The following is a 23,742-nucleotide window of genomic DNA, read 5'->3' as shown; positions in this document are numbered from 1 at the left end:
AATTTTGCCAACAAATAATTTATATAACAAATAACAAATAGATTCTTTGAAGCACTGCACTCTTATTTCACTAAAGCATGCATCTATAGCCGAATACTACCGTAGTTGCCATTACTGTGGATTCTTCTTCTGCAACAGGTTGATCTTCGATCTCTGAAGCTAAGGGAACTTCATCCTGAAGAAGAGATTCCAAATTTATTAACCCAAGAGTAATTCAACCACCTCATCATTGTTTACTGAAATAATTTCAGGATTATTCCGAGCCAGGAATTGTCATTTAAATTTGGTGCTAACCCCGTCTGCTATGCTGAATGGCCCAGTCCATCAGAATGACAGCAGGATGGAAGAAAACTATATTTTTGCTAAGGCTTATGGCTGCGGCGTACAGGTGAGAAAGAATGGAGAGGTTGTCCGGTATAAAACCGTAAAACTATCAGTGTGACACAGTTGCGGAATATAATCTGCATACAGTTAAACAGGGAGTAAGTGTGAACAGGAGCGAGTAGTACAACCTAGACTTGAGTTACTTTGTGTCAGTGCACTCAGGTGCCAAACGCAAAACAGATGCTCCAGTTATAAAATCGCATTACAAAAATATCCATATTAAAATTGCTTTATGCAGAAGTCCTAACAAAACCAGCAGCACAAAAATAAAAACCTCCCAAGCCTATTTTGTAATAGTGAGACAATCCACATTGGGCTTAAGTATTTACTTCATTCAACCTACCTGATTTTCAGGAAATCTTGTCTTGGAGCCAAAAGGAGAGTTTGCATTCACATCTGGGGTCACATCTGCAACTTCAGTGGGTAATGGAGCATCAATAACAATGCTGCACCATACTCTAGGTCCAAACTGTTCCCCTTTGTGAGCCAAGCGCCAATGAGAAGTGTAAGTGCCTTCAAAGTTTGGTGCAACAAATTTCACTGAAACAACACCAATCTCTCCTGGTTGTAGAAATGGAACAGATACTTCCTTTTTTGCAGGGAAAGCCAGGGTGAGGTTACCCCACATGAACTGGAGCTGTAAAAAGATGAAAAGAATAAATACAAGTTAATTCCTGCATTTTTAAAATTATTACCAAATGACTCATGAAATTTTAAAACAAAATATAGAAGCAAATAATAGCAGAGAGGAAAAAAATCACATTTCAAGTCAATGACCTTCATTCATATTTTAATAATTGTTGCCCTTATAAATTAATTTGCAACCTTTAGTTTCACAAACCTTGAAACAAAAGACTAGGACTTTGATTTTTTTAAACTGCTATTAACATTAAACCACGAGTCACCTTTGATAACCAGTTGTACTTTATCATCAACATGTGGAAAATAAAAGAAATTGCTACCTGTCCCAAGTTCCACACAGTCCAGCTAAGGCAAACAGTATCTTAGCATCTACCCTTCCAAGCCTTCTTAAAAAATTATATTCTAAAACTATGATTCTTTTAAACTCTTGAGGAATAAATTTAGGCCTATTCTGCGTGTGAACTAACATCTAGTAGAAACTTAGAATCAATCAGCTCCTTGAAAGCTGAGCCAACAAATTCTTAATATCTTTGCCTCTTGCTTTCTTCACCCTTCAGTGATCATAAAATTAGTATGGGTAAAGGAAGTTTTGAGTCATTGAACCGTACAGTCCACCAAATGGCTCAGCTGCAAGCAGAAGAGGAAGGAGGAAGCAGAAAATTCATAACAAATAAACAGAACAGGTGTGAACTATATAAATGACTAAGCATACCTATGAAAGAACATTTAGAACTTATTGCTCAGAAGGCAGAATACTGACATGAACGTGCTCTGCCATTAACTATAAATTTCAACATTAATCCTGCATTTTTACTCTATCCTTTGTTTCCAGATACCTTGCTCCCAACTGATTAAGCATCATCAGCAAAATCTCATCAAATCTTGAGATTATCCACTCAACTACAAAGAATAGTAATTACACTATTTCCATTTGAATCAGTTAGTTACGAGTGCAGGCTAAAATCAAAGCAAAGTGAAAGGCTGTTATTCACTTTTGTGGCAGATGTCCAATTAGCAGTGCCAGTGTTCTTCATTCGCCAGTGCTTGATAAATTTGAATCCTGGCTGAAGACAACTACCATCAGGAAAATTCTCATCCACAAATTCAGCACTCAGTGTTGACATAACAGGCCTGCAAAACAAAAAAAAAGTTAGAAGTCATCAGACCAAGAAGCACAATTGAAATTAAAGGGTATTAAGAAAGAATATTTTAAACATTCTCAAATATCTTTAAGCATACTTTCTAAAGATCTAAATAAGACTGTCACTGACACAAGCAAGCAATGAAGTTAGTATCACTTGACAATTTATTTTCAATAAACAGCTGGTCTTTGATATCCACTTGCAGCCTATTATCAACATATGGAGAACATGGAAATTATTACCTTCAGCATATGTTTGGATAAACAACTAATATTTCATTGCTCCACATCTATTGTCAAAATCACATCTTAGAGATTCCCAAGTTACACTGTATTGAATAGTTAAGAACTAATACAACACAAGGAACAAGAGTAGTAGTCACATGGTCTCGAGCCTGCCCTGCCATCAATACGACCATAGCCGATCTCAACATTTCCTTACTAGCTTAATCCTCAACTTCCTTGTATTCGACAAATCTGTCTACGCCAGTTTTGAATAAATTCAATGTTTCAATGTCTTCCAGATTCATCTCTATCTTAAATGGTAAACCTTTATTCTGAAACTATGTCCCCTAGTTCTAGTTTCCTCAGTAGGGAATGATTATATACCCAGTAAGACCCCTGAGAATCCTAGATGCTTCAACAAGAGCATCTCTCATTTCTTCTAAACTCTACGGAGTACAAGTTTGACCTGCTCAACCATTCCTCATAAGAATCTACTTAGTGAATCTCCTTCTAAACCGTCTCCAATGAAAATACGTCTCTTCTTATATCAGGAGACCAAATCTGCAGCCATTACTTCAGATTATGGTCTCACCAATAGCCTATACAGCTGTAACAAGACTTCCCTAAATTTGTATTCAATATTCCATTTGTCTTCTTAGTTGCTCACTACATGGTTACTAACTTTGTTATTCATGTACAAGGACACTCAGATCCTTCTGTACACAGTATTCTGTTGTCACTGCATTTAAACAATATACTGTTTTTTCCATTTCCTGGATACCTTATATTTCCAATTACTTCAAATTTCTGGACAAGTATATACACAACATTAAAATTTGTACCATTTGCTCATGAAAATTGAAGCGAAAATATGTTTAACACGCTGTCTTTTCTGCAAGGAAATGTTGCAATGGTTCCCCAAAGAATTAATGATCCTTTTACTTACATTGTAGAAGTGGCATGCTTGGGTCCTTTAGGCTCTTGTATGGGTTGACTTAGTTGTTCCATGACATGTACACCATTCCACTGCAGATGCTTTTTCTGCAGTTTTAGCTGCTTTTTAATCTCCTTAAACTCTGCCTTGCGTTGTCTCTTTTCAGCTCGCAGTCTTTGCTTTTCAGCTTTCAGAAAAGTTTTATCTATTTGTTTCTGCAACCTAATTAAAGTAAAAATTTTAATTCACATTTTGCTATGAAACTTCTCCAAAATTTCAATAATATGGTTATCTGCTCAACATTAATGTTGGAGAAATACTAATACACAAATCTCACTGTATCCTATTATAGTAAAACACATCTTAAATGGGCTTTTAGACAAAGAACATTTCTTTAATTGACTTTAAAGGCATGTGCATTTTGAAGCTGACTGGAAAATCAACAATGAAACTAGTGAGGTACAATGTGACATTTCAGCAAACTTCCTTCAAAAATTAAACCGTACACAGTTCTCATAGTGAAATTAAATTACATCACACTGTACACAGAATGTGAAACACTGGACATGAACATCACCAAAGTTGCAGATATCTAGTCAGTTTTCATTTTTGTTACTATGACGACCAGTTTGTGTCTACTATAAATAGCTGGCATCTCAACTACATTACTCTAACATTTTGGCTCTTTTCTCTCAGGGGATGATCTGCTTCCGCTCCAGTTCCATGGAGCTGCTATGGCCTATGCAGGACCCACAGACTTAGACACATGCAAGGCAGGAGGGGCTTGAAGAGGGCAGGTGGGTCTCTGTCTGCCATTTATACCGGATATGAGCGTGTGTCCTGACAAATAATCTCAAGAGGATTCTTAATCCCATCCTGAATGCAACATCTCCTTCTCGAGTTGTCATGATACTCCCACAAGTCGAAGGAGATGTTATCCATTTTCATGGAGGATTTTAAGAAAGGCTCACAATCGTTTCCTGTGTCCAACTGGGAATCTCTTGCCATGATGGAGCTCAGAATAGAGTGCCATGTCCACACTCAACCTTAAAGTAATTAGTTTGAATTACATTCACTTGCCTGGTTCTCATATCCTTTTCCCCCTTCTGGACACTTTCACCCTCAACCACTACTAAGAAAAGTAAATTTTGCAATCCCCCCGCCTCAACCCCAAGCCATTATAACAAGTTAAGCCCACTCCACTCTATTTTTTTTTAAATATTCAGCATCATACCTGTGGTCCCTTTTCTTAAACCCGTTAGCTACTGGAAATTGCCAGTGTCTACCTACCTGCCCAAAGTTTCACCTTTCTACCTTTTTGCATTTCATACCGGATGGTATATTAGTGGTTAGATTCTGTAATCCTCATGCATGTGAAAATTAATATTACCTTGTTTGTTCTGCTACACCAGGGAGAGAGTTTCCGAACTGCGTAGGTGTGATCTCAGCTGACGGTAAGGCTTTTCTCAATTTCAACAATGCATGATTAGGATCATGCCTATAATCACCAGCTTCACACGAGTCACAGATGGTATAAGTAGGGCAAATGCTATGAAAAATAAAATTTAAATCACATCATTTTAATTACATCCAAAAATACATTCTTATGCTTCTAATAACAGAAAATTAAAATTTAAGATAAATAAGTTTCCTCAAGCTTATTTCACCAAAGGCAGTAATTCCTTTTTAACTGATGGCTTCAAGATAAATAAAATTTTTAAATAAGTAACCTGGGGAAGTGAATCAAATAGAAAATTTTGGCTACCTCCTGCTTCCTATTAAGTCCCAATAGGGATGGAAAAGGCCCACCACCGACCTCATAAGGTTTCAGTCTCTGCAAATAGTTAATTACAAACTAGCCTGAATATGCATAAACCAGCAGTCAATGGAGGAGGAAAGGAATACTGCCAATGATTAAGCAAAAACTTTTTGCCCATATGCCATGTTTGGTACAGGATATTTCTGCAAAATTACATCAAAATCTTGCGTTGTTTGCAATTTTGCTGCATAGTTGGCATAGCCTTAAAGTGGTTTTGGTTTTCTACTGACACAAGTAGCACATCACAGTTTGCAAGTGTAATGAAAGAAAAGTGAATGCCACCACCAAGGTGCAACAGAATACCACTTAGAGTACCACACACTGTAATCACATTCAAAAGCCTCCTGAAATGACAGTCTTCTCCACGCATTAAAATTTAAACAGTATACTTAAGTGGAGTTAACTAGGTACAAAAATATCTGCCATGATCCACTGAATAAGGAGCAACTCAGAAATCAGTCTGCCAACTCACTTGAGGAATGTCTAACAAAGCTTTCAACACTGCACAAGTTTATTAAAAGTGCAAGACCAAATCCCCTTTGCACTACTGTGAAACTTACAAGTCAAGTGCGTAATTGAATGAGTGACTGACCAGGCTTTGTTTCTTGGTTTGACTTTTCACGTACAGTATGACTGCAGCATTGGCGCAAATTAAAACACCTATGTGCCAGTACTGAAACTCCAGTATCCCTGTACCCTTATAAGTGTTTAAATCTGACTGCAAAAACCCTGATCTGTCATTTAGACTTAATTACCCACAGTGGTCAAATTCTGACAATTGTAATAGTCACTACTTAACTGCGACTAGGTAAGTAAAATTTATACTTCACATTACCTGCACTGGTAGCGTATTCCAAGAATTCGAGATTGGCAGTTGTTACAAGTCATTAGCCAATCGTAGCAGTTAACCTGTGTTGTGTGCACTTCTGGAACTTGGATAGGACATGCCACCAAGCCATTGGAAGGATTACACACACGCTGCTGAATGTTCATTTTCTCAAAGAAATCGCAACAGATCCGGTCAACAGCTTCTCTCACAAAGGTTTCTTTGAACTGAAAATGAAGATGTACAGACACTGAAATTCCAGGGACAAAAAAAAAACACAAAAGACTGAAATAGGCTTATAATGAACAGGGCAGAATTCTAAGCCTTCTACTCTGCTCTACCTGCCTTTGATATTCTGTCCATTGACACCAATGGGTAAAGCAACAGAATTGTGCAATAAACTGGAGTGCCATTTTTTTTGATCCCTTGCCTTAGATGGAAAAGAGAAAAAAGAAACTGAAATAGTCAGGTGTTAGTCCAAAAGAAACAAGAGATACAAGAGATTCAGGAAAGTGTTGAAATGAACCCTTACTATATTTCCAAATCTATTTTGGGAACAGAAATAAAATATTTCCATTTTTTCTGATAATATTTAACTTCTGGTAATGGTATTGCATTATTTAAAAATGCTAATATTCTGGTTCTTTGCTAGTAAGTGCAAAGTACTTTCTGATTTTAATATGCGTGCAAGCTAAGGAGTTTCATTTGGACAACCAGCAAGATAAACAAGATAGGTTTATGCAATTCAATTAAAGTTGAATGAATGTGACAGAAGGTTATATAACTTCAGCACTCAAATGACCTTCAGGAGTTGCAAATCACTGACATCCATCCATAACTAGATGGTTAAGATCTAAACAGAGAAAAAGAATGAACAACTATTATATAAATTGGCAGCCATTAATGTAATCATATAAACATGTCTGCATTAAATCAGCTTACCATTCTGGTGGGCAAATATCAACAGCAGAAAATAGATCCCACTGTTTTACCAACATAATTCTCTGCCCCCGCTTCCCTGGAGTACAAAAGGGGGGGGTTGAAAATCAGCAATTTTAACTTTGGTTTCACTCATACTAGGCTTTGGAAAACCACTTCCATCCCCAATACAGGAAACAATAGTTGTACTTCAACTTAGACAAGAATCTTCAGTGGGCATTTCACATGGTAGGGCATCACAGCAACTCTAGCTATCAATGTATATGCAGTATCCAGCAAGGTTCACAAGCTGGAGTGAGCAGCAGGAAATATACACGGAGTTGGCCCTTCCCCAGACTCTGTTTGGAAATGCAAGACAAGTGAAGAACACTCCTGCTTGGCTGACTATCAACATAATTAACTCAATGAACTAAGCAATCTCATCACAAACTATAGATCAAAGCACAGGCTTTTCTTGCCAATTACCAAACAAGATACATCTCCACATGTTTATTCTTTAAAATCAATGTCCTCTTAGTCATGGGAGCATTGAGGTACACTGCAGGTTAAGCAACTCTCTGGAAGTAAACAGCAGGTTGGATGAAAATAGCAAGTTAAAGATTGACGACTGAGAATGTCTAGAATCCGCCTACATTCAAAAGTTTTCAAACTATGAGCCTTCAGTTACTTGTATTCATGTTCCCCAAAGAAACATCTAATCTAACAGCAGCATGCTCTGCAGAAATAGAAAATCTAGTTCAATTTTGAATTTAAAAAAATTTTGCAGCAGTATGCAAGGAGCCATGGGGTGGAGACAGAATTCTACAGCATTGCAGCATTCAAATTGGCTGCTCTATTTCCCTGCAAATGGTAATTTCTTCAATGTCTGAAGTGTTCTGAAATGTCCAGAGGTCACAAATTCAGTTTTTGTTAATGTCCATAATGAAACAAAACAGAGGACTGCTGTTAGAAAGAAGAAAATAGGCAAGAAGTCAAATAATAGGAGGGCATTTTTCAGTAAATCAGCAGTTTGATAATGCAATATTATTGCATTAGACTACTAAAAGTCTGACTATAACTTTTAAAAACAAATCAAATTCAGCACCAACTATAAAACCTTACCATCTTTGAATAAAATGAACGAACTACAAAAGATAAAGTACTAACATGGATTAATAAAAACACTGATAAAAAAAAAGCACCATCCCTTATCAGTTACTCAATGCAAAATATCACACCATAAACCCAGAAATAGATTCATTTTAATTAGTAGTAACGTAATGCTTTAGAACTACAGGACAAAAAAATACAAGGCTGTTGTTATCACAAAGTTTCTGATAAAAGCAGGTGCATGGAATTATTCCTACAATGTTGTTGCTTTATCTCGCACATACTCACAACTTGAGACATCAAGCTAGTGAGGCAGAAGTTAACAGGTTTCAATATCATCTTGAATACCAGGAATGCCTTTACTTACCATTTCCATGTATTCTGTAAACCAAACTGGAGGCAGCTGCCAATTTTCTTTTGTTTGATTTGCATCTTTAGGCATTATCTACAAAAACAGCGATAGGATAAGTTACTTTATTTGTGCAAATCAAAAGGAACTGTTGGAAGCAGTGTACAACCAGTAAGTTAGTACAAAAATATTCCAGAATATTAAGAAAACAACAGCATATTATAATTGTTGTTGCTGGTTCATTCAATACAAATTCTACCACATTTGTGGAATCTTTAAGTGAAAGATGAAATACATGTAATAGCTCGCATATCTATATCAATAATACCATCTCCTGCTTACAATTTAATGATTGAGCATGGGATTATGGAGGTAGCAGGAAAACAGTCATGCATCTTTTCTCACAGGTAGAAATAGAGGAACAGGGAGGAGGATTTCTCTTCGTTCTCCCTTCCACACCAGTTTCTTGCAGCAACAGCTAGGTGGCTTAATAATGACACTGATCATACTCTAGACACAGGTTATCTGCACCTTCCATCGGAGACTGGCATTGGCTTGGGGTGACAAAGCAAATGAGAGGCAAGAGTAGCTTAATACTTAGGAAAAAATCCCTGTAAAAAAATACAAGTAGCTTTCCAATTAAAGAAAGTGTAAACAGAAGTAAATACAAACAGATCTTTTGATGTCAAATCATTCCAATTCACTTATAACCAGTCTAGATCAACTGAACAAGTGATCCAAGGAATGGCAGATGGAATTTAACTCAGACAAGGGCAAGGTGTTTAAGTTGGCAAGTTAAATCAGGGCAGGACTCACACAGTAAATAGCAGAGCTCTGTAGAGTGTTGTAGAACAGAGAGACTTAGGGGTACAGGCGCAAAGTTGCTTGAAAGAGGAGATGCAGGTAGAGATGGTGGTAAAGAAGGCATCTGGCATGCTTGCCTTCAAAAGTCAGGGCAATGAATACAGGAGTTGGTATGTTGTGTTACAACTGTACGAGTCGTTGGTGAGACTGCACCTGGAAAGTTGTGTGCATTTCTGGATGCCCAGCTATATAAAGGAGGTCATTAACCTGCAAAGGGTGCCACAAAGATTCATGATCTGGGACTGGGGAGCTCAAATTAAAAGGTTGGATAGGCTGGACTTTTCCCTGGAGCGTAGGAGGCTGAGGGGTGACCTTATAGAGGTTATATAAAATCATGAGGGGCATAGAAAAAGTGAACAGTCAGCCTTTTTCCCCAGGGTAGGGGAATCTAAAACTCATGGGTATAGGTTTAAGGTGAGAAGGGAAATATTTAAAAGGGACCCAAGGAGCAACTGGGTGTATGGAATGAGGAAGCTGTAGAGGTGGGTACAGTTACAATGTTTAAAAGACACTGACAGGTATATTGATAGGAAAGGTTTGAAAGGATATGGGCCAAATGGAACTAGTTCAGGTAGATAACTTGGTTGGCATGGACGAGTTGGGTCAAAAGGCCTGCTTCTGTGTTGTTTTACTGTGATTAATGATGTGGGAAAATGTAAAAAGCTATGCTGATGATCCTTTAGAATAAATTGTTCATACAATACATATTAAAAAATTACCTTTTTTTTAGCTTCTTGTGAAACCTTCATCTCAGGGCCAATGACTTTTGCTAACTGTGAATAATGTTTCATTTCTTTTTTCTTAGCTTTCTTATTCTGAGACCCTTTCAACTCATTATTTTCAAACGTTCTCTTTGCACTATGGTTTTCCATTTTATCCTTCAGTTTTACTTCATAAGCATTCATTTGAATCTGTTTTCCTTGCTTAACTGCACTCTGATTAAGAGGACAAAACAACAACAAAGATAGAAATCGCATTATACCAAAAGCAACATATTACACAACACTCAATTAAACAGAACAACTTATTACCAAACATCATTCACTTCTTTTTAAAAAAGTTACTGTGGAATAATAGCAAACAGAATATTCCGTAATGTTCACTAAACTATTATAGCAATGCAGGGTTGGAAAGTTCAAATTACAAATTGTATATGTGAATCCAATAATTCTGATTATTAATAGAATGAGGAAAGGAAAATGCCTTCACTATCCAATCTGTCCAACACTTGATTTTAATCATACCCCAGGTCTATAAATTCTTAATGCCCTGTGGTTTAGCTTAGCAAGCTGACGAGGTGCAGATGTTACAGTCTTGTTCACAAGAAAGCAGGAACAACTACTTATATTTATCTAGCATCTTCAAAATGTCCGAAGGTGCTCCAATGGATTACGTCGGAAAAAATCTGAGATTTACCCATACAAGATGACCTAAGACAGGCAAGATAGAGAGACAAGTTTTAAAGAGCATCTCAAAAGGAGGAAGGAGAGGCAGAGAATTTAGAGCAGAAGTTCAGAGTTTAGAGCAGGATAGCTAAAGGGATGACTGTCAGTGAGCAAATAATTAATATCAGGGGCATACAAGATGCCAGAATTGGAGAAATACAGATATCTAAAGAATTAGGAAGGGACAAAAAGGGATGCAAGAATAAGGATAATAATTTTAAATTAGAATAGTTGCTTAAGTGAGAAACCAATTCACATCTATTAGTACAGGGACAATGCATTAACCATGAACAGGTTTTAGTGAAAGTGGGGACCTGTACAGCAGGGTTTCAGATGTTTATGCAAGGTAAAAAGCAGGAGACCACCACTTCTGCAGTGGTATAATAAAGTCTGGAAGGTAGAAAGACATTGATGAGGGATTCAGCAACAGGTATATTGAAGTAGGGCTGGAGTTCAATAAATGTACAGAAGTAGAAGTAGAATGCTTTGATGACGCTGCAAATGTGGTTAGCCATTTATTTTGCTGTCAAATGCAGCACAGTAGATTAGAACTCGACTTGTTTGGTTTCAGACAGTTTTCAGGGAGGTGGATAGAGTCTCTGGCAAATACTGAAAATAATGCCTTCAGTCTTTCTAATAATTAACTGAAGAAAATTTATGCTCATCCAACGTTTTATGTTGGATAAGCAGTTTTAGGAATTTGGAAGCAATAGCGTGATCAAAACTGGTGGTGCTGGAGTTGAACGTGGTATCGGTGTATACGTGGAAATACAGTAGCTTTTTCCTCATATGATGTTGCCAAGGGACCCCAAGCCAATGAGAAACAAGAGAGAGCCAAAGATGTGGAAGTAGGACAAGAAGCCTAAGCAGCCAATTCTGTCAATGACTGGAAGGAACGAGATAGAGAATATACCCAAATTTATTCATTACATTTCCCCATTCATTTCCCCAGGGCTGAATTGGTGGCCACAAGAGGACATAGGTTTAAGGTGCTGGAGAGTAGATCTAGAGGAGATGTCAGGGGTAAGTTTTTTATTCAGAGAGTGGTGAGTGCGTGGAATGGGCTGCCGGAAACAGTGATGGAGGCTGATACAATAGGGTCTTTCAAGAGACTGTTAGATAGGTACATGGAGCTGAGTAAAATAGAGGGCTATGGGTAAGTCTAGTAATTTCTAGGGTAGGGACATGTTCGGCACAGCTTTGTGGGCCGAAGGGCCTGAATTGTGCTGTAATTGTTCTATTTGACTACATACACATATTAAAAGGACTGAAGATTGAGATGTAAATTGATGAATTTACTGATATAATTGTTTACAAGGAATCATGTCAGCACATACATAATGTGAATAATATTTATCAGTGCACGATCTTCCTTTGTGTAAAAGTCAATGAAATTATTTAGTAATGTGGAAAATTAAGCAAACTTAAGTTACAGAACTAAATATCAAGGCTATCTTAAATTAGAATTAATGGTAATTACCTTTAAAAGTTCTTCATATTCCTCTGTGAAAGAGAAAATGAAAACAAAACTATCAAACAGAAGAGGGCAAGGATAAAACCAAAATGTCTAAAGTGAACCTTATCAACTATAACTACATAACAAAGCCAAATTTAAAAGGTTAAGGGTGTGATTTTGTTTTTCTTTTTAAAACTTATTTAAGCATTGAAGAGTTTTTGATTTGGCCAAGATGTGATCCTGAGTTGCAAACTCAGCAAATGATTAATTCAATCTAGTAGCAGCTAGGAACAGCTACTTGAAGATTGTTAGGAGGCTAAACTGCTGCTCAACTTGCTGGTGGTACTCAATAGGGAGGCAAAATGGCATTTTTATGGAAAACACTCGACTCTAGCTGGTTGCCATTAGGACAAGGTATACTTAGAGATGGACAAGGCATTGCTGAGGACTTCAAACATTACTTAAAGGCATACAGGCCATCCCCAGGTAACAAATGGGTTCTATTTTTTCAGATCCCCACAGGTTGATTTTGTCAGCAAGTCAGAAAATACACAAAAAAAATCACTCGATATGGTAACCATACCTCCACAGTATTGTAATAAATGGCATCAAAAACACACAAGACTGATAAGAAAGAACAATTACCAAAAGTTTAGAGAGGAAACAAGTTCTGCCATTTGTAGAAATGAATGCATGTACATACATTGGACTTTTGAATTTAATAATATTATGGGAGCTCATTCACAAACTGGGCACTGGTAACACAGGATGACCTGTACCATTCACTTGCCACGAGATATTTCAAAAGGATTTGTTGAAATATACAGGGAGATGCTCAAAGTTTTTCCCCAGACATTCAACATGAACAACATTTATTTTGTGAATCTAAAGATTTTACCTTCTTATGACTCCTTACTGGAGTCATAAGGGGAAATGTTTGCTAGGCTCCTGTTGGTTTGTTGAAAAAATAAAAGGACAGCAAACCAGCATTGGTACCTCTGTCCTGCAGTACCAAGGTGTTGAGGAGGACAGATTAGGACGTTTATCTTCACTATAAATGCAGGATTTACCTCCTCCATCAGGAAGGTATCTAAAAACCTGTACGTCCTCTATCCTCCTGAAAACTGATGCTGCGTCTTGGCCAGCACACTCCACATCTTCAGAGAAATTTGGGACCGTAAAGCCCATGTATATACCACTTTGCAAAAAAAATTCTAATCAATACTAAGCATGAAATCTGCAGGTGCTGGTTTTAGTTACAGTAATCAGCAGCTGGGCCCAAAACTGTGCATGGCTCATTAGCACAGGCTTCTTTTACCTTATGAATCCTACAAGATTTATAAAATTATATACCGTCTTGGCACAGGTAACTTTTTTTTCTGCTTTTTAAGATCCTGTATGCAAGCCAAGTTTGAGGCCAAATACAATCAGCATGGAATTTTTTTAAATGGCAGATTTCCTATTTGTATAAATATGATTCTTATGTACACCTACCTGCACTGTTAACAGACACCTAAAATAAGAGAAAAAAAATCATGAAATAAAGTATACCCTAAACAAAATTCTAAAATATTAAGTGAACACAGATTGCCCTCTAAGACAGTGGTCATCTTTTACTCCTTAATCATATGACTGGGAATGGAACATTTGATTCTTTCAGAAATCATCACAAGAACTTCCAATCTAAGGTACTGAGAAAACTACACATGCAGTTTCTGTCTGCTTGTTTTGAAGAAACCTCACTTACTTATGCTCATATAATTTAGCTGCAGATTGACAAGACCTCAAGTGTGCACAGGAATAGTGCTGGAGTTTAACTAGATGACCTTGAAAGATCTCTGGCACACATCCATTCTTTAGATACCCAACCATCCTATCTCTCAGCTTTCGCTTGGCCTTCTAATTGATTTATTCCAACAAATCCCATTAACAAACCTGGCTGTCTGATCATTCATCTCTCATGCCCTGCAGTGCCAGCTCAATTATCAGATCACTGAATCTGCCAGCAATTCAGAATGGTTCTAATCTTCCACTCCCAAAAGAATAATCATTGGTTGATCATTAAAGCAACAGATCTGCATAGGTTTAGTATGTGCTGTTAAGTAGCATTGAGCTCTCCACTCCAAGCTGCACAACAAGAAATTAATTTTTTTTTAAAATGTTACATGTTGAATCATAAAAGTTAATTATGTTTAACTATCAATGCCAACCACATGAAGATCTTGAGTAAGTGTATTCAATCTGTACAGAATACTTCAGTGATTTACGCCATGTCACAGGAACTTACCTCTTCATTATCTTCATCAAAGTACTTCATTTGAACATTGTTGAGATCAAATGACACTTTTATCTGGGAATATAAAATTAAAAGTTAACCATTGTAATACACATATATAACAGTATCCAACTTTGACAAATTCACCTCATACAGAAAGTACACAGTTGGATTTACAGGAGACCATTTAGGTCTTCTTGGTACTCATATTTCAAATTAAAATCCAGAAATCATCAAGCAAAAATGATGATTAATAAAAAAAAACTGCTTCTAGATTATTGGATCTTTGATATTAAGTCTAACCAGCCAGGCAGCCCTATAATGTGAAGGGTTTTAAACACCACACCATGTGGAATAACTCCAAAAATCTGTATTTCAGCTGAATAGGTAATTCTCTTTACCTTCTCCATGAAGAATCCAAATGAAGTCAGCTGCACAAAGTCAAATCTGTGCTAACTGTTAAAAGAAAGCAGGCCTTCTTGAAGGGCTCTTGGCATGGCCTGCGATAATTCACCGTTTTCATTCTCTCCATCAGTGGCAGCAAAAGCCTCCTTAAGCTATCTTTAATAAATAGCAGCTTTCTGTAATGATATTGTTGCAACTGTTCAACCCACATTTCAGGTTTCCTAACTGCAGTAAAAAGTATAGGCCACATTGATAACAATATCTGAATATTGCACATCTGCTATTCTTTCCATTCCCACCCACACCACCCCCCCCCCACCACAGAGTCCAAAGGCATTAACCTACAAACTTCTGAATTATATTTGATCAATGTGCTACGAGTGAAACCAATTAATAAAATAGTGGATATAAAGAGATCATTCTTATTCCAGCAATGAAAGTCTAGCAATAAATACTCCAGAAACTGTCATACAAATATCTCTACTGTTGTGTTTTGCAAGTTTTGTTAACATTTATCGAGCACATATTTCAGTTAAAATAATTTTATAATTGATCCTGATTGGAAATTATTTCTGATCATAGAAAACTTGTAACAGGGAAGGATATAGCACGACAAATTGAAACAGGCTAATTAACACTTAGCCTATTTACTTTCAACCAAAGTGACAGAAAGTGTTATTACCAATGACCTGCTCATTAATGCCCAGTTTCAGTTTTGCCATGACCACACCATCTTAGGTGGACTAATAGCTGAACTCCAGAGCGAGTTGGGAACACCTACTCTTGACATCAAGGCACCCAGGTCAATCTGAAGGTGAAGATGACGCCCAAAAAGGGAAAACTCCCATAGTTGGAGTCACACTTTGCAAAAATGAAAATAGTTGTGGTTGTTGAAGATCAATCATCCCTGCCCCAGGATATCACTGCAGGAGTTTCTTAGGACAGCATCCTAGGCCCAACCACTTTCAGCTGCTTCAATTATTTTCCTTTCTTTACAAGGTCAGAAAGGGGACATTTGCTCATGATTACACAATTCATAACTCCCCACTGATTGACTAGGCCCATGCCACCTGCAGCAAAACCTATGCAACATTAAAGCTTGGGCTAATAAGGAGGAACATGTGCCAAAAAAGCCAAGTAATGACCATCTCCTCCAAAAAAAGATAGTCTGACCACCCTTGACATTCAATGGCATTACTGTCACCGAGTTGCTCCTTATCACCGAGTTGCTCCTTATCACCATTGACTAGAAACTCAACTGGATCAGCCAGATTCATACCATAGCTGCAAGAGTTGTTCATATGCTGGGTATTCTGCAGCAAGTGACAGCTGCTGATACACAAACGCCTTTCCACCATCTACAATGCACCAGTCAGGAGGGTGATGGAACATTCTCCACTTATTTTGAGAGCAAATCTCAGTAATTCTCAAGAAAATTATCATCCAAGACAAAGCAGACATATTTACTGCTACCCCATCAACTACCCTAAACATTCATTCCCTGCACCACTGGCACACAGTGGCTACTGTATGGACCATCCACAAATGCACCAGTTATTTGCCTTGACCACTCCAACAGCACTTCTCAAACCAATAGCCACTACCACAAGAAGACAAGGGCAGCAGGCACATGGGAACACCATCTCCTGCAGTTTTTGTTTCATGTCACACACCATCTTGATTTGGAAAGATATTGTTGGGCCTTTGTCGCCACTGACGAAGTACTTTTTAGCTGAGAAACAAAAAGCAATCTACTTCCCTCTAACCCAATAACTTTGCTAACAGTTTCTTGGCCCCTCCAACAAGGGAAATTAATTTTTCCTATTCACCCCATCTGGGCACCTCACACTCCTGTACACCTCAAGTAAGTCCTTCCTCAGTCCCCTCTGTTCTGAACAAAACAACCATAACTTATCCAATCTTTTCTTATAGTTACTTTTTGCCAGTTCCAGCAACATCTTTGTAAATCTCCACTACATCCTCTCCAATGCAATTCAATCACATCTTTTCTGTGTGATCAGAGTTGTACGCGATACTCAAGCCATAATCTAACTACTGATATATAACACAACTCCCCTCACTTATTGCCCTATAACGAAAGCATCTAATATGCCTTTCGAACCACCTTACTGAACTGCAAACTCCTCACCCTCAATATGCTTCCATTTATTATGTATTCCCTAGCCTAATTACACCTCTAAATGTATTACCTCACACTTCCCCACATTAAAATTTCATTTGCTACTTTTAAAGCCATATAGCACAGAAACAGGTTCTTCAGTTTTCCAAATCCACGCCAACCATCAAACACCCATTTATACTAATCCTCAACTAATCCCACTTTATTCTTCCACACTCTCATCAATCCCCTCTCACCAGTCTATGGTCTTCCTCCTCACTGGCAACCACAATGCCAATTTTTGTAGCATCTGCAAACGTCTTAGTATGCTTTACAAAAAGCTGTGGCGCCCCTCTGGTAACATCCCTTCCAGTCAGAAAAATACCAATCAATTACTGTTCTTTGCTTCCTCCCATTGAGCTAATTTTTGATCCAGTTTGTAGATTCATAACTATGTTTTCACAAGAATTTTGAGAAAGATTTACAATACTCAATAATAAGGATACAGAATGCCCACTTCTGGATTAACGAACCAGATTCCAAAATGCCAACAACCTTATTTTGTTTTCAGATTGCTTATTAAATAAAACAACATACAGTTTGAGCAATTAAAAAATTCTAGCCCAAAACTCAAGGCTGCAATAAATTCTGTTCTGAGCATCCTCAAGAATCAACAAAAAATGTTTAATCAAAATGTTCAAAATGCTGCCATAAAATGCTTCTCTACCCTGAACTGAACTCCCCAAAAGAAGTCAATTCCAAAATGTTCTGCAAGGCCCAGTTCAGCAAAGAGTCTTGGTGACTTTTGATCCAAACAAAATGCTTTGACAACCAGTTAAGCCACACCCTGATACCGAATCAACTGTCAATGCTGTCAAATAAATTGAACAGGGCATACCGAAACATTCAAAACATTTTAAAATTAAATATAGTATTCAGTTTTGTAACTTATAGCACTTAAAACAATTTAAAAGTTCACAATTTTACAATCTTGCTTGCAGCCATTCCTTCTATTGCAATTAATCACATTGCTCTAGAATAGACCAGGCATGGGTTCAGCAATTTCAGATTTCCCAGCATAAGTGCATTACAGTGTAGTTTAAACGACAGCACCAATTAACCTTGTGGAAGTTCAGGACTTTGACATTTGTGTACAATTGTATGGGAATCCCAAACTTCCACACAGTTATTCAGTGAAAGACAGCAGTTCGATGCACGTTAGTGGAAAGTTAAGCTTTTGTAATTATAGCTCAGGTCAGATGAAAAGGTCATTAGCTGAAACAGTAACTGTCTCCTTCACCACAGATGCTGCCTGACTTGACAGATATTTTCATTTTCCTATTCCCTAGATTCATAAATTTGGTGTTCCTATTCACAGGTTTAGAAAATTAATGGAATAGATGCAGCATTAGCAATGACACAACAGATCTAAGAGGATTAAGAACTGCTATGGTCAACATGTGCTGAGCTAGCTCCACAGATGGACTGGGTGTGTAATGTTGCATGATCAGCAAATTTTTGAATTTTAAATTCAAGTATTAATTTTTTTTAAAATATTCATTCAAGGGATGTGGGCTTTGCAGGATGAGCTAGCACTTAATTGCTATCCCTAGTTGTCCTTGAGACGATGGTGAAGAGCTCTCTTCTTGAACCACTGCACTCCTTGTGGTGTGGGTATACCCACAATGCTGTTAGGAAGAGTGTTCCAGGATTTTGACCTTGTAACGTTGAAGAATTGGCAATATATTTCCAAGTCAAGATGGTGTGCTGCTTGGGGGGGCTACTTCCAGGTGGTGATGTGGGTTTGAAAGGTGGTATCTTAGTCTTGGTGAGATGTTGCAGTGCATCCCGTAGATGGCACAAATTGCTGCTACCGTGCATCAGTGGTGAAGTGAGTGAATGGTTGTGTATCAGGTGCTTATTAAAGCAATCTGCTGTGTCTTGTACACTGTCAAGCTTTCGAGTGTTGTTGAAGTGCATTCATCTAAGCAAGTGGCGAGTATGCCATCTGACTTGAGCCTTATAGATGGTGGACAGGCTTTGGAGAGTTAGGAGGCCAGTTACTCGCTGCAGAATTCCTAACTTCTGACCTGCTCTTGTAGGCCACATTGTGCATATGGCAACTCCAGTTCAGTTTCTGGTAGCCCCTGGGATATTGATAGTGGGGGATTCAGTGATTGCAATGCCATTGAAATGACAGGGGACGATAGCAGGATTTTCTCGTTGGATAATGAAAGAGCCTGGCACTTAAGTGGCAAATAACATTTGTGCCACGTAACAGCCCATGCCTGGATATCATTTAGGTCTTGCTGCATTTGGTTGTGGACTGCTTCATTATTTGAGTCATCACAATATTGTGCAATCATCAGAGAACATCCCAACTTCTGGCCTTATGAAGGAAGGTGGCCATTGATGAAGTAGCTGAAAATAGTTGGCTTAGGACACCTAATAGTTGACTGGAGAAGTCCCACAGAGATGTCCTATGGCTGAAATGACTAGCTTCCAACCACCACAACCATCTTGTCTGACTCACTGAAAGCATTCTCACTCATAACGAGAGGGTTCCTCAAGATCTACTTTAGGATTTGCACTATTAAATCAAGGCCAAAACTGTGATAGATTTTCCTCAATCTTTCATACACCACACAGTATCCCTTGTGATTATTCAAATGGATTGACAGAAAAAATACTGTTGTCTTATGTCAATACGATCATTGAGTTATTACTGATATTCTAATAAAACCATCTCTGTTCAATATGATCACATAATCACGATCGCCAGCATTTTAGCATTGTTGTTTGCAGACCTTGCTTTGGGCAAGCTCTCTGGGTCATCAGTAACAACACTTCAAAAATACCTCACTGGAAGTGGCTTTGAGTTGTTCAAACATCATGAATAATATTAAATAAAAAAAGGTCTGGAGGACAGGAGATGCTGCAACAGCACCTTAACGTTTTATAACTACTAAAAGAATTACAGTCCTCCTTTAAAATATTCCACTATTTCCAACTTTGCAACTCTTTTCCAGACAGGACACCCAAACCCAATACCCAGATATTCAACCATTTACTAAAGGAGGATAGTTGGAACAAACATTAGATTATGGGAATTATTCTATGCTATAACTGGTGCATTTCTTTAGTCTCAGACAGCTCCCTGTTTTTATGCAACTACAGTAAAAACAGAACACTTCATTGTTTAGCACATACCCTTGACCATTGCCCAAGGAAACAAAACTTCAAATGGATAGATCTTTCCCAAATAATCACATTTAAATTATCAGCTCCTGATGCTTTATGATAGCACTTGAAGTAAAAGAATAGATGCAGCACTATATCCAAATGGACAACAAGATCAAGTAAACTGAAGCTACGCTATGCTACATAATGTTAACCTACCCAAGAAAAGCAAAGCTAAACTTTGTAAAACCAAGCAAGATCAGAAGACTTTTTTCCCCAGATTTTAACACTTAAAAATAATAACAGAAAGACAGTTGAGGAACTCAAAACCTTCCTTACATTGCAACTTCATATATTAGAAAAAAATAGTTTGGCTCTTAAATGACACTTTTCTGATGGGAACCATATTGGAATTTGAAAAATTTATTAACTACCACTGAATGGATGGCCTGGCCTTTTTTTAAACAGAAAGGCAAAAGTAGTTTCCATTAGATAACTTATTTAAAATGCCACACTCTAGAGTTTTCAATTTAATACTAAAATCCTATATGGAAGAAGGACTTTACCAAGCTCCTCAACCATCATTCTATTTTTTTCTCTCTGGGTCAGAGCTTCAGCCAAAAATCAAATCAGTGACACTTACAAGCATCACCAGAAAGCCGGAAATATCATGCTGAGAGAGCCATCATATCAAAATTAGTCAGGATAATCAACATCATGAACTAATTCTGGACATTGAATTGTACACTATTCTTGGCAACAACCACAGCAATGCCACATCACAATGCTTCTATTGTAAAATGGGTACGCCTAGAAAACATCATCATACATTTCAGTCAAGCAGGCAACGAATCACCAGAAAGCAATAAGTAGGATAGCAGCTTTTGAATCAAGGGAATAATGTATTGATATACACCTCATTTAAGTAAAATGGCTCCTTTAATTAAAAACTCAAAAAGGTGATTTATATTCAATGATTTTATTCCTTAAAGAAATGTTAACAATGTCTTAAAAATGCTAGACAAGTTGCATCTAGATTTGGGAAACATAAACATAATTTGGCTTTATGAAATGAAGTTGAAACTTCTTGATATTGTGTGGGCAATTGTGCTCAGTTTGCGAAGATCACATAATTGCAAATGTTACATCCTTAATCAAAAGGTAATGCAAGAATTAACCCAACACCTATGGACAATCAGTTTCACCCCAGTGGTGGAGAAACTTATAGAACTGATGATTAGAGGCACAATTAACAGTCACTAGCAGTAGCGAAAGCCAGCATTGGTTTGCCTTTAACTGAATTAATTACATTTTTTGGTCATGAAGCAGAGGGCCAAGGAGGGCAATGTGTTTGATGTGGTAAGTATGGACTTTTAGAAGGCATTTGATAAAGTGCTACATCTTGGATTTGTTATCCAGGTTAAAGCCCATAGGATAAAAGGGGGATTAGCAGCATGCTTTAAAACTGTACAGGGCAAAGTTTCTAAGTTGACAGATAACACAAAAGTTAGAAATTAACTTTTTATTATCTTTTATCTTTTTATTAAGATTAGTAATAGGTGGAAACAAGAGGTACAATCAGGCTGATAGAATGGACATGTGGCAAAAAAAAACAGAAAAATGTAAAGTAGGAAGAATAAAGAGAAGCAATACTGGGTATAATAATTCAAAAAAGCATACAAGTACTGAAAGATCTGCAGGTATATGTGCATAAATTATCAGAACACAACAGGACAGGTTGAAACAGCAGTTTAAAAACACATGGGATCCTGGATTTATAAACAGGGGTAAATAATAAGTGCTGAAGAAGCCATGACAAATCACAATAAAACATTGTTTCAACCGTAACTGCAGTATCCTGTCCCATCAGCTAAAGAGCATGCAAAAGAAATCTCCCACAACAATGGGATTATTCCCCCAGGTCGGAGAAATTTGAGGGGACCCGAAAAAAGTATTTAAAAATCAGGAAGAGTCTAGACAGGGAAACAGTTACCATTGATGGGAAGGTCAAGAACGAAAAGGCATATAATGGTGAATGTCAAAACAACAAGAGGTCAAATGAGGAAAAACTTTTATGAAGTAATTAAGGATAATGGTGAAGATAGATTCAAAAGTAGCATTCAAGGGAAAATGGATGAGCATTTGAAAGGGGAAGAATGCAGAGCTATGGAGAAAGAGTGAAGTAGTGAGTTGAGCCTAGATGATTATTCTTGCAAACCACCGATAAGGACGCGAAGTGTCGTAACCTTTCTGTGATCTTTGTAGTAACTGCAACCATTACAACATATAGAGAAAAATATCTGGGCAAGTGGAAGGAAAACAGCCCCAATTTAAATAAAATAAAAATAATCCAATCACCACACCAGGCAATGTCACATCGAAAGCACAAATGTTTAGTTAAACCAGACTGCGCTTTGACGTTGGCAGCTCATGGATCGACGCGTGTAAATACTGCCTGCCTTGAGCCGGGAGGCTGAGGTGCGGCTCTCCAACAACCCGAGGCACGAAATGCCGGGCCCCGAGGCTGGGCCCGCGGCCAAGCCTCGCCTCCTCCCACTCACCATCGCCTCCAGGTCCGCCCACGTCGTCTTCGCCGAGTCGCACATCAGGAAAGTTTGCGTCTCTCCGCCACAGGTGACACACAGTTTGATCTGCTCCTCCATGATGCGCGGTGCCGGCGGTGGGACTACCCCCGGGGGCCGGCACGGCGCGGCGGTCGGTTGGCGGCACCGGGAAAACGCGTCCGATCCCCGGCCGCCCACCGCTCCTCTGTTTACCTCACACCACTGACATCCCCCAGCACCCACCGCGGCCGGAGGTAAACACAGCCTCTCATTGGCTGCCGCACGTCAGCTGACCATTCGCCACACCTTATAAAACATTAGAATTAGGTTAACCTCTGATAACGAACGATGTTAAATCAAGAATAATTGGAATTGCGACTATGCAATGCAATGTGATGTTAAATCTGCCCCCGCAGTGTTATGTATTGAAATTCAAAGCTTAACCCCCCCGTCTGACGTCATGCCGTATTTGGTTTACAATCGGCACCCGCGTCCGGCCTACGTAACCACACCATGTGACGTCACCGGGGGCGCACGTGACGAGAGGCGGCAGTCGCTGAGTTACGTGACGCGGCTGCGCGCTTTGTGTCACGTGACGCGATAGAAGTGCGGGAAACCCAAAATATGGCGGAGGGGGTCTGGGTCTGAGTGGAGCCGTCGGAGCCGCTTCAGTCCGGCGTGTGCGGGTTACACTTCGTCCCAGGTCTGAGAGCTGGTGTTTGTTTTGGTGAAAAGTCTCCGGGATGAGTTGTGCGTCCGGTCGCGGAGCTCGGGATTTGCCGTCAGTGCGGGTCCGACATCAGCCGCAGGAGTTTCAGCCGGAGCGCCAGGGTTGCAGGAGTTGTGGGGCCCGCGGGCAGACACATCGCTGAGTGCGGAAAATAACGCGCTGAAGTTGTTATACGCTGTGCAATCGACTTCTGTGTTTGCTGTTAAAGTTTTATCTTCATGAAACCATGCGCGTTTTAAAACTGCTGTTTTCCCCATGTAGTTGCTTATGGTACGTTGTGTGTTATGTTGTTGGGAGAAAGATCGGAGATGATGAGCGGACCTGCCTATTGAGTAAGGTGTTCGTGGTGTCATAGA

General features: G+C 38.6%; 2 protein-coding genes across 9 annotated transcripts in view; one reads left to right on the top strand and one right to left on the bottom strand.

The window, feature by feature from the left end:
• Positions 1-22,894, bottom strand: part of nbr1a (NBR1 autophagy cargo receptor a) — a 49,452-nt gene extending 26,558 nt beyond the window's left edge. The window contains exons 1-12 of one of the 3 annotated variants that reach the window (XM_052038353.1): positions 22,654-22,894; positions 14,401-14,463; positions 13,608-13,626; positions 12,138-12,160; positions 9,932-10,147; positions 8,367-8,444; positions 5,981-6,198; positions 4,717-4,875; positions 3,339-3,548; positions 2,019-2,157; positions 728-1,021; positions 101-175 (exon numbers count right to left, since the gene is read on the bottom strand). In XM_052038353.1, the coding sequence (XP_051894313.1) occupies positions 101-175; positions 728-1,021; positions 2,019-2,157; positions 3,339-3,548; positions 4,717-4,875; positions 5,981-6,198; positions 8,367-8,444; positions 9,932-10,147; positions 12,138-12,160; positions 13,608-13,626; positions 14,401-14,463; positions 22,654-22,755 (1,596 nt within the window). In that variant the 5' untranslated portion in view covers positions 22,756-22,894. Of the gene's footprint in view, positions 1-100; positions 176-727; positions 1,022-2,018; positions 2,158-3,338; positions 3,549-4,716; positions 4,876-5,980; positions 6,199-8,366; positions 8,447-9,931; positions 10,148-12,137; positions 12,161-13,607; positions 13,627-14,400; positions 14,464-22,653 lie in introns of those variants that run through there. The other 2 variants (XM_052038354.1, XM_052038355.1) reach the window with 2 other exon arrangements.
• A 332-nt stretch (positions 22,895-23,226) lies between these two features.
• The window catches only part of LOC127583067 (breast cancer type 1 susceptibility protein homolog), a 70,763-nt gene continuing 70,247 nt past the window's right edge, over positions 23,227-23,742 (top strand). For 4 of the 6 annotated variants that reach the window (XM_052038800.1, XM_052038798.1, XM_052038799.1 and 1 more), the window contains exon 1: positions 23,267-23,359. The gene's annotated coding sequence lies outside the window, so the exon portion shown is untranslated. Of the gene's footprint in view, positions 23,360-23,383; positions 23,657-23,742 lie in introns of those variants that run through there. The other 2 variants (XM_052038795.1, XM_052038796.1) reach the window with 2 other exon arrangements.

Source organism: Pristis pectinata, chromosome 25 (assembly GCF_009764475.1).
Source record: "Pristis pectinata isolate sPriPec2 chromosome 25, sPriPec2.1.pri, whole genome shotgun sequence".
NCBI lineage: Eukaryota > Metazoa > Chordata > Chondrichthyes > Rhinopristiformes > Pristidae > Pristis > Pristis pectinata.
This window is presented reverse-complemented; position numbering and strand designations above follow the sequence as displayed.